This window comes from Vulpes lagopus, chromosome 5 (assembly GCF_018345385.1).
Source record: "Vulpes lagopus strain Blue_001 chromosome 5, ASM1834538v1, whole genome shotgun sequence".
Classification (NCBI taxonomy): Eukaryota; Metazoa; Chordata; class Mammalia; order Carnivora; family Canidae; genus Vulpes; species Vulpes lagopus.
In genome coordinates, this window is record NC_054828.1 from 62,391,759 (window position 1) to 62,402,794 (window position 11,036).

General features: G+C 43.5%; 1 protein-coding gene across 3 annotated transcripts in view; it reads right to left on the bottom strand.

The window, feature by feature from the left end:
• TBK1 (TANK binding kinase 1) overlaps positions 1-10,762 on the bottom strand; it is a 40,643-nt gene extending 29,881 nt beyond the window's left edge. The window contains exons 1-4 of one of the 3 annotated variants that reach the window (XM_041756572.1): positions 10,557-10,762; positions 9,588-9,785; positions 8,095-8,209; positions 2,665-2,805 (exon numbers count right to left, since the gene is read on the bottom strand). In XM_041756572.1, the coding sequence (XP_041612506.1) occupies positions 2,665-2,805; positions 8,095-8,209; positions 9,588-9,688 (357 nt within the window). In that variant the 5' untranslated portion in view covers positions 9,689-9,785; positions 10,557-10,762. Of the gene's footprint in view, positions 1-2,664; positions 2,806-4,321; positions 4,477-8,094; positions 8,210-9,587; positions 9,786-10,556 lie in introns of those variants that run through there. The other 2 variants (XM_041756573.1, XM_041756574.1) reach the window with 2 other exon arrangements.
• Between the last annotated feature and the right edge of the window lie 274 nt (positions 10,763-11,036).

Sequence of the window (11,036 nt, forward strand, 5' to 3'; positions counted from 1 at the left end):
AATTACATATATATACTGATTATAAGATATATGCCCATTTCAGGATCTTGAAAATGTGATTATGGAGTGTTAAAATCCAGCATTCATCTCTAATTTTTCATCCTTTCTCTTATAAGTTTTTCTACATATCCCCAAAACAGTTTTATAAAATATTTTGTATTTCTCTACTATTAGTTATAAGAAGAGATAAATAACTTTAAAAGACTGTTATTTCTAAATAATCAAATAATATGTTGACTCTTGAAAATTTGGGAAATACTCATAATTCCATCACCTAGAGAGAATTATGCTAGTATTTTGGTGCATTTCCTTTCAGTCTTTTTCCTATATATCAAATCACATTATAGATACATAACACTATTTGTACATAATACCGTATTTTCCAGATCATACCGCGTATCTAGTCTTAATCCTGTTTTTCTCCCAAAGCATTACACACAAGCACGTTCCCAGGTGATTAAAACTTTGGTAAATCTCTCTTTTCATTACTGTTGTGTAGCAAAGAATAAATTTTATCCTATAAGGTAAAGCATTTGTCTGCCCGCGGCTACTAAGAGGTGGTCACTAAGCATCTGAATATCTTGTCTGCTAGAAGTCTTTCTTTCAATGAGGGCTTTGGCCATGTAACAGTTTAATGATGTGACTTTACAACAGGGGTTTTAGGATGTACATGTCTATCTCAATTTCCAGAGGAAACTGAGACTAAAGGTACTGACCTGAACCTCTGGAAAGGGCTAAACACTAAAGGCAGGCAGTATGTGATTAAATCCAATAAAAACTCTGGACACCAAAGGCTCAAGTGAGTTTCTGAGGCTAGTGATTTTCAGTGCATACTGTCATGCATCATTATGAATCTATGAGGACAAACAAGATTAATGTTTGGAATCCTCCTATATAGTGTCCTATGAATTTCTTCCTTTGGTTTTATTTTATTGTTTTTTTTTTTAAAGATTCATTCATTCATTCATTCATTCATTTATTTATGATAGACACAGAAAGAGAGAGAGATAAAGTCAGAGACACAGGAGGGAGAAGCAGGCTCCATGCAGGGAGCCTGATGTGGGACTCGATCCCAGGACTCCAGGATCACGCCCTGGGCTGAAGGTGGCACTAAACCACTGGGCCACCAGGGCTGCTGTTTTTTTTTTTTTTTTTAAGATTGTATTTATTTATTCATGAGAGACATAGAGAGAGAGGCAGAGACAGGCAGAGGGAGAAGCAGGCTCCATGCAGGGAGCCCAAGGTGGGACTCGATCCCGGGACCCCAGGATCATGCCCTGGGCCAAAGGTAGGGGCCAAACCCTTGAGCCACCCAGGGATCCCTGAGGAGCCCCAAATTTGTAGCCAGCTGGTCTGAAGTGATGGTAGCCCTAGGAAAATCATTCAGCTAGTGTCTGAATGAGCGGAGTCCTGTGGGGACTGTTCTCTTTGACTGTGTAGTATGGCGTCAAACTCTTCGGTCATTGGCATTAGAAGTCTTGAACAGGGGATCCCTGGGTGGCTCAGCGGTTTAGCGCCTGCCTTTGGCCCAGGGCGTGATCCTGGAGTCCCGGGATCAAGTCCCAGGTCAGGCTCCCGGCATGGAGCTTGCTTCTCCCTCTGCCTGTGTCTCTGCCTCTCTCTCTCTCTCTATCATAAATAAATAAATAAATAAATAAATCTTAAACAAAAAAAAAAAAAGTCTTGAACAAACTTGGCAGTGTGGAGGACTACTCTCTTAACCTTGAGCACAACAAACTGCCTAACTATCCATCACATATTCTTTTTTCTTTTTTTCCATCACATATTCTAATTTATTTTACCACTCTATTATAAATAGGGCAGTAATGAACATCTTTGTGCATAAAACTGTAATTTACATTTCTGATTAGTTCCTAAGAAGTACTCACTAAAAATGAAATCAGTATAAGGAATACAAACTGCCAAACTATTATTCAAAATGTATGATTTTATTGATTACTCATATCTAAAGGGATTAAACTACATTCCTATTTCCATTACTTCTAGAGAATTTTCCTAATGACATTCTTATTTTCACTGTTTCTCCTTAAAGTCAATTCTTTTACATACTATATTAACTTATATAGTATATACTTTATATACTGTATTGATTTCTGGATTCTTCTTTTATAAAGCCTTCTTTGTATTGTTTGATTTGCTCCTTTTATAATTATGTCAATTTAACTTCACCTAGTTTTTGGTTTTAGTAAAAATACTGATAACCATATTCTTTTCTTTTTTTTTAAAAAAAGATTTATTTATTTATTGAGAGAGAGAGAGAGAGAGAGAGAGAGGCAGAGACACAAGCAGAGGGAGAAGCAGGCTCCATGCAAGGAGCCCGATGTGGGACTTGATCCCGGGTCTCCAGGATCACACCCCGGGCTGTAGGCGCTGCTAAACAGCTGCGCCACCAGGGCTGCCCTGATAACCATATTCTTTACTCTTAGTTCTTATACTACTTTTTTGGATTCCATGATACTTCATTTCCATTGTTTTATCTCTTCAAGAATCTTTGATGACAGAGTGTTTGGTTATATGAGCTCTCATTTTCACCATTTAAAAAAACTCATTGTTTATAAAACAATTTTTTATATTAGGTCATACCTCCTGGATTGCAATAACTACAACAAATAGGACAAGATTACCTAAAACTTGATTACTCACCTCCTCTTCAATAGCAAATAATTTGACAATATTTTTGTGATTGAGTTTTTTTAACACTTCAAATTCTCTCATTTGAACATCCACTGGACGAAGGAAGCTTATGTTATTAAACACTTTGATAGCAAATAAGTCACCAGTTTTCTAAAAAAAAAAAAAAAAAAGAGAGAGAGAGAGAAAGGTCTTATTTATTTATAATATTATAATGAAGATTAAAAAAATACTATTAGAATTAGCTATAACAATTTATTTGTCTTATAGAACACCCAAATATTTTTCAGCATAGGTAATTGTAGTAGGGCTCTTGATTTCCTTTTAAAGTTAAAAGCATGCAACTCTTGATCTCAGGGCCGTGAGTTCAAGTACCACATTGGGCCTACAGCCTACTTAAAAATAAGTAAATAAAAGTTAAAAAAAAGAAAAAAGAAAATAAAAGCTTCCACTATGATACCTGAGGCAAAGACAGCCATTTACATATAAGAACTCAAAAAAAAAAAAAAAGAACTCTAATAATACCAGATGTGAGAGTATATTTTATTTTTATTGTATTTTTTTGAGAGTATATTTTATTTATTTATTTTTATTTTTTTTTTTTAATTTTTTTTTTTATTTATTTATTATAGTCACAGAGAGAGAGAGAGAGGCAGAGACATAGGCAGAGGGAGAAGCAGGCTCCATGCACCGGGAGCCTGACGTGGGATTCGATCCCCGGTCTCCAGGATCGCGCCCTGGGTCAAAGGCAGGCGCCAAACCGCTGCGCCACCCAGGGATCCCCTTTTTTGAGAGTATATTTTAGATAAGAAAGTCAGATAAGAAACTCAGAAGGGTTTCTCCAGGGCCTAATAATTTAAAAACTAAACAAAACAGCAAAAGAGATATTGAAAACAATACTCCATATATGAAATTTCACTAAGAAACTCAAGGTAATGAAATTAACTGTTAAGAAACACTCGAGAGCACCCGGGTGGTGCGGTTTCAGCGCACGATGTCATGGGTCCTGGAACTGAGCCCTGTATCAGGCTCTGCGCTTGGTGGGGAATCTGCCTGAAGATCTTCTCCCTCTGCTCTCCCCCCTGTATGAGTGTGCTTTCTCTCTTAAATAAATAGAAATCTTTAAAAAAAAAAAAAAAAGAGACACTCCCTAGCTGCAATACTGTATGTGTAGATGTGTTATGTGGAAGTAGGAGCTGAATTCAAGTAGCTTATCCTCCTTGGATTGCATCACTGCTGCCTTGAAGATCTTTCTGTGACTTCATCTAGATGACTAGGGCAGATTGTTTCTTTTCCTTTTTTTTTTCTTTTTAAGAATTTATTTATTCATGAGAGACACACAGAGAGAGGCAGAGACACAGGCAGAGGGAGAAGCAGGCTCCATGCAGGGAGCCCTATGTGGAACTCAATTCCAGGACCCTGGGATCATGACCTGAGCCAAAAGCAGATGCTCAACCACTGAGCCACCCGGGTGCCCCAGGTTGTTTCTTTATAGAGCTTTCTCTTAGAGAATCCAAGATATTTCCTTTTCTCTCTGGATGTAGCTACAGCACCCCACTCTTACTCTCTCATGGAATACTGAAATAGATTACACAGAAAATTACAATGCACAGCGGTAGCTGGGACTCTTAGAAGTAGAAATATATGCTGAATTTCAGGTAAACGTTACCTTCTTATGTTCTTCATTTTAACTTTACTTTAAGGCTCTCTTCCAGACCCTCCCATCTCCTTCCAATCATTCTAATCCGCAAGCCTCTCCTTGGTGGTCAGTCCAGATTCTTTGAGTTTAATCTTACTTTTCCCACAATCCAAGGTTGAACTTCCCTGGAGCAAGTGGAAAGATCATTTCCTCTTTGACTTTGGGGATCAAGCACCACCTGCCTAAAGATATTTCATGGCTGCCTGTCAGGATCTCCGTGCTGTGCCTGCTTTGATGCCCTTTCCAAAGCTTTCCATACAGATTCACCACTTATAGCCATGATTACCTCAGAAGCTCATGATCCTTTTCTCACTTCAGAAACCTCATGATCTTTTTTTTTTTTTTTTCTTAAAACCATTTAACTGCTTCACAACATCTTGTCAAGATCACTACTTGGAGACCACCACCTATGTAATGTGATCACACTTCCCTCACTCTTGCCCACCACCCATCTTTAGACAATATGAAAATAGAGTAACAACGGAACCACAGTTGAACTACATTGTTTTTCCATTTGTTTAACTGGTATAAGAACACTGCCAGATGTATACCACCAACCAAGATTTTTCTTGAAGATACTTGTTTCCAACCTAGTCTAAAATTAGGAGATTCCTAACAGAGGAGCAACTGGAAAATAAGACAATGTTGCAAAGTGCCCAATGCCATCAAGGCTAGTATTTTGTAAACTTTTGTAGTCTATATCATACCTCGAGATCACTGGCATATGTGTGGGAATGTACTGTTCTCCCTTTTTCAACTGCAGTCACTGTCCCTAAGTCAAAGCATAGATGAGTAATACTTAGAGGATCTATGTGCATATATATATATATAGCCGACCTTTGAACAATGTGAGGGTTAGGGGTGCCGACCCTCCGTGCAGTCAAAAATCCACATTTAACTTAGACTTTCCAAAAACTTAACTACTAATAACCCATTGTTGACTAGAAGTCTTACTGGGAACATAAACAATCAATGTAAATTTTGTATGTTACATGCACTCCTACAATAAAGTAAGCCAGAAAATAAAATGTTATTTATTTTTTTAAAGATTTTATTTTATTTATTCATAGAGCCAGAAAGAGAGAGAGACAGAGAGAGAGAGGGGCAGAGACACAGGCAGAGGGAGAAGCAGGCACCACACAGAGAGCCTGACGTGGGACTCGATCCCGGGTCTCCAGGATCACGCCCTGGGCTGCAGGCAGCGAAAATAAAATGTTATTAAGAAACATTTGGGGGCAGCCCCTGTGGCTCAGCGGTTTAGTGCTGCCTTCAGCCCTGATCCTGGAGACCCGGGATTGAGTCCCATGTCAGGCTCCCTGTAGGGAGCCTACTTCTCCCTCTGCCTGTGTCTCTGCCTCTCTCTCTCTGTGTCTATTGTGAATAAATAAATAAAATCTTTTTTTTTTTTTTTTTTAAAGAAAGAAACATTTGGGTAGCTCAGCTGGTTAAGTGAGCTCAGGTCATGATTCTAGGTTCCTGGGATTGAGTCCCGAATCAGGCCCCCTGTTCAGCAGGGAGTCTGCTTCTACTTCTCCCTCTCCCTCTGCCCCTGCTTCTCTTCTCTCACTTGTGCTCTCTCTCAGATAAATAAAATCTCAAAAAAAAAAAAAAAAAAAAAGTACTCATAAGGAAAATACATTTACAGTACTATACTGTATTTATTGAAAAAAAAAATCACGTGTAAGTAGACCCGTACAGTTCAAACCCATGTTGTTCAAAGGCCAAATGTATAAATACAGGCAGATCAAATATCCTTCCTACAGCTCTCTTCCCTTTAACTTCACCATGGTCATCACACACATACACATTCATCAGATAAACTAGTAACTAAAAACAACTCAATGAGAGACAGCTGAAGGAGATAATATACTTTGAATAACCAGTAGTAAATTTGGAAATTGGGTCATTCTAGGCAATAATATAAAAATAATATAAAAAGGTTTAACTAATATCATGGTTAAAAATCCTTAGTTATTAAGGGCAAGTAAGATTTTTGTGGGCACAGTCCTAAACCTTTGAAACTGATGTTACCGAGAACAAACATGGTTTCTCAAAATACATCCCTGGGAAGAATATTAGGGCCTGAATACTAAACTGACTCTTCACAATCTTTTAGTAAATTCCTATGACTCTCAAATCCCTATTTTAGGCTTTCCGACTATATTGAATGAAATACACTGTTTCCTTTGAAGAAGAACTTTAGCTTATCTTAGGGTAGTCCAATCTGTCCCCATTCATTCATTCATTCATTCATTCCACAAACATCTACAGAATGCATACTATATACAGGAACTTAAATGAAGGACACCGAGTATCTAAGGAAAGAGGACCAGAATATATGAATTATGCCTCACTCAATTTCTGTCACTGCTGACCACCTATCAAGCCATCAGTTTCCAACTTACATCCCTTCCAATGCCAAACTTGCTACTAAACCCAAAACTCTTTGTGGGAAGGAACTGCACATTCACTAAATCGATCACAGTGCCTGTCACATACCAAGTGATTATTAAAGTTAAGTTGATTTGGGTCACAGGAAGACAGTAAGATAGGGTCTCAATGTTAAATCCTGTGTCATCATCCATTTTTTTCTCTTCTTGGGATAGAGTACAAAACAAAAATTTCTAGGACAGGAATATCCAAAGTGACCACAATGGATTTGATAAAGGACCTAGAGTCCATAACAAACTGAATCAAGGAACTGGAACCTGTGGACAATTCTGGAATCAGAGGGAAAAAGGCTAAAAGCCATATCACACTTCTGATTCATTCTCTATGAACCAGAGGCTGTTTACAGTCCTCATTTCTCTCCAGAGGAAACAGCCCCTCCCTTCTGAGTGCTTATCTTCTGGTTTCCGACAGAACTGATTGGTAATCACAAGGCTACCGGAAAACACAAAGGAAAACATGAAGAAACTCCTCCTTACTAAAATATTTTAAACTCTTGTTTCTCAAAATAAGAATTTAAAAAGCTCTGAACATCATTAAGCTCAAAACAAATGCACAGTGTGAAAAATTAGTGGATTATTTGTATTATAAAAGAATGTTTTTAGTCCATTATTTTTCCAGCTTACTTTCCAGAATAGGAACTTTAATGACCTTAAATTTCATTTTAAATTATTTTAATTATCTTTATTTTCATCCTCCAGTATAGAATCTGACAGAAAACCTTTTTGGTTCTTGAAGTGCCTCCGAGATTAGCCCTTTTATTCTATTCTCATGTCCATTAACAAGTTCTGTTTACCTCATACCATTTAAGGGTGGGCTCCTTGCTGATAATCTCATTTTATTGCAATCTACCCTGTAGGATGCTGTTTACTGGGACATGTAGCTGTAGTACCGCCTATCAGAATCCTGTGGCTTGACCTCAAACTTGTACGTCTGCCTTCCCATACTTCTCCCTTGTGTGTAGCCCACCTCAGTGCATTGCCAACTTCTCTGCTAGTGAGATCGCTCGCTACCACAGAAGGACCAGGTTGGGGAAAGAAATCAAAAGGTACAACACTAATTTTCCTAGTCTCTTTTTTAACCAATCTCCTTTTTTTCTCCACTCCCAACACATAATCTGTGCTACCACTGGGTAAGTATCACTTTGACACAAGCTATACTTTAACCACAAAAACAGGAACTCTCTTTAAACAGTATAACCAAAAACATTCTGTCTCATGTTTTAGGACAAGTGTGCTTCTCAGAAGAGTACATATACAGTGATAAAAAGCCTTCACGGTTTTCTCTGAACCAACCTTATGCCTTCCACGAAAGACATTTGCAGTAGCTCCTTGGCCTAAAATATCAGATAAAAGCCACAGATGATTGGAAGTGCTCTGCATCTCGGCTCGGTCAGGAGATCTTGTTACGCTAAGAGAGAAGAAAAAATTTGCACATTTTAAGGGAATAATACATTTAAGGAACAAACATGAGCTATTTTTAGTCTCCAGGATGATCACCACTTATTGTTAAACTGAAGTGTACAGTCTCACATAAAAATCAGTTTCCAACAATACTGAAGGCTAAAATGCTGTGTGGGCTCTGAAAAAAAACATTACCCAATGACATCTTATATATTCGCTTTAACTCACTTATCACAGAGCTGCAGAAATGTTTATGTCCCTTCTAATTTTATCTCAGAGAGAGTGATACTGGCCACTTAACTCCTTCAAATGTTCTGGAAGATTAATCAATGATGAATTATTATGATTATTTTTAAATTTTATTTATTTGTTCATGAGAGACACAGGCAGAGAGAGAAGCAGGCTCCATGCAGGGAGCCCAATGTGGGACTCGATCCTGGGTCTCCAGGATCATGCCCCCAGCCGAAGGCAGACGCTCAACAACTGAGCCACCCAGGCATCCCCTCAATGATGAATTATAAAGGTGTTTTAACGTGACAATGTAAAACATAACAGAAATATAGAAAATATCTTGTTTCTTTAAGGGCAGGGCTACACTAATGAAAACAACTGTTGCCACTGCAGAACATTTCCAGGAGGCAAAATTTCACCAGCAGATAGCCTCACAATCATAAAAGAAAAGTGAAACATCTTTTTGTTCCTCGAAGGTTACCAACTCTCCTGAATTAATTTGAGGATAATGTTCCCAATACACATATTAAGTGTTTATTACTAAGTCTTAAAAAACAAGGAAAGGAGGCTATGTAGTATTAAGTAAAATCTCTGTAACCTCTGTTTGATTTTGCTGTAAACCTAAAATTGCTCTAAGAAATAAAGTTGAGGGGATCCCTGGGTGGCTCAGCGGTTCGGGCGTGATCCTGGAATCCCGGGATGGAGTCCTGCGTCAGGCTCTTGCCATGGGGCCTGCTTCTCCCTCTGCCTGTGTCTTTGCCTCTCTCTCTCTGTCTCTATCATGAAAAAATAAATAAAACCTTAAAAAAAAAAAAAAGAAATAAAGTTGATTTAAGGAAAAAAAAAAGCATCACCCCTACCTAGCCTTCTCCTTTAACACAGAAAAGCTATTATTACTATCAGGATATTAAAAATACTTGAGCTCCACGTTGGAATAACAATCAGCGTGAACTGTAGCCTCGCCATGCCCCCTTCAACCTGCTGTAGTATCAGATCCGGACAGATCTTCATATTCCTTTGTAGTCAGTCCATCAGAGCAGAGTGGGGTGTTGAGTGATGAATTAATTGGTGACTACCCATATTCCAGGAAGGCTTAGGGACATCATGAATGGCCCATTTGCAACAGGGTCGCATATTAAGACATCTAATCTTACCGCCCGTCTAATTTAGATGAGGAAATGTCACACGCAGCAATGTGGTGGCAATAAGCAAGAAAAAGGAGATGCGCTGTTTCACAAGTAAGGCAGACACACATATGCTGGTGGAGGGAACCGGGGGGGACTTCCTCAACTGTCTTCTCAGATATTTTCCAGGAACGAAAAAACCTGCCCCAAATCCTGGCGCTGAGATAACTGTAAAATGCAAAAATGGTGTCATTCGGAGCCTTGTCCCGGGTCATGAGGGGCAGAGAGAGACACCTGTGTCGGCCAAGGTGCGTGCTGCCTGCAGGGGATGCGCGCGCAGTCTCGCGACGACCAGGAAGGCCCGCGGGAGCCGCGGCGGGGCGGTGACTCAGCGGGTCCGCGAGGGGGCGCGGCGGGGCGCGGCGGGGCGCGGCGGGGCGCCCACTGCCGCAGCTCGCACGGGCCGCGGGGTCGGGGTCGGGGTCGGGGTCGGGGTCGGGGTCGGGCCGCGGGGTGGGGGCCCGCGCTGACGGCCGCTCCGCGCCAGGGGGGCAGCAGCCGGGCTCGGGTCAGGCAGCGGCCGGGTGAGTCGCGGCGCGGCGGGCTGCCCCACACCGGGGCGCGGGCCCGCATCGCCGCGCGGCTTCAGCTTCCGGGCAGGCCCCCCGGCCGCCCCCCGCCCCCCGCCGCCCGGCCCGGCCCCGACCCCCTCGCAGGCGCGGGGGCAGAGCGGCCCGGCCCGGCCCGCCTCGAGGAGGCCGAGGCGCGTCCGTCGCCGCCGCGCGCCGACCCGGGGGTGCGGACCCGCGGGGGCGCGTCCGGGCAGCCGGGGGGGTCCCGAGGCGCTCGGCCCCGGTCGCCGCCCCGCCCCGCCCCCGCCCTGACTCAGCATCCCGGTTCCCGGCCGGGGGGGGGGGCGCTCGGGCCCTGCCGCCCCCGCTGCCCCGGCCCCGCGCCGCTCGGCCCCTCCGCCCGCGCCGCCCGCGCCGCCCCACTCACCGCGCCGGCCCAGACCGTCGCAGCACCTCCGACGGGCTCCCGCGGCCTCCCGGAGCCTCGGGGCACTTCCGGCTTCGCGAGCCCTGGCCGGGGGCCACGTGACCGACGGCCGGCGCGCGCCGGTGCGCCTGCGCACACCCGCCGGACCGGCCGCGGCCTCGGCGGCGCACACGAGGCGGGAGCTCTGGTGCGGCCGCTGCCTTCCCGGGGCTCGCCGGCGGGCGGGGACACGGGGGGGCGGGGGAGGGGGGAGGGGAGGGAGCCCGGGGGAGGGGGCAAGGGTGCCAGGGGAGGGGTGGAGGGGAGGGGGCGGAGGGGGCGGGGGAGGGAGGCAGGGCGAGGGGGTGGAGCGTGCTCGGGGATGGGGCAGGGGGAGGCCGGCGGGGGGAGGGGAGGGGGCTCCGGGAGGGCGGGGGAGGCTGCGGGGGGCCGGGGGAAGGAGGCCGGGGGAGGCGTGGGGGGGGGGGTGAGGCCGGGGTG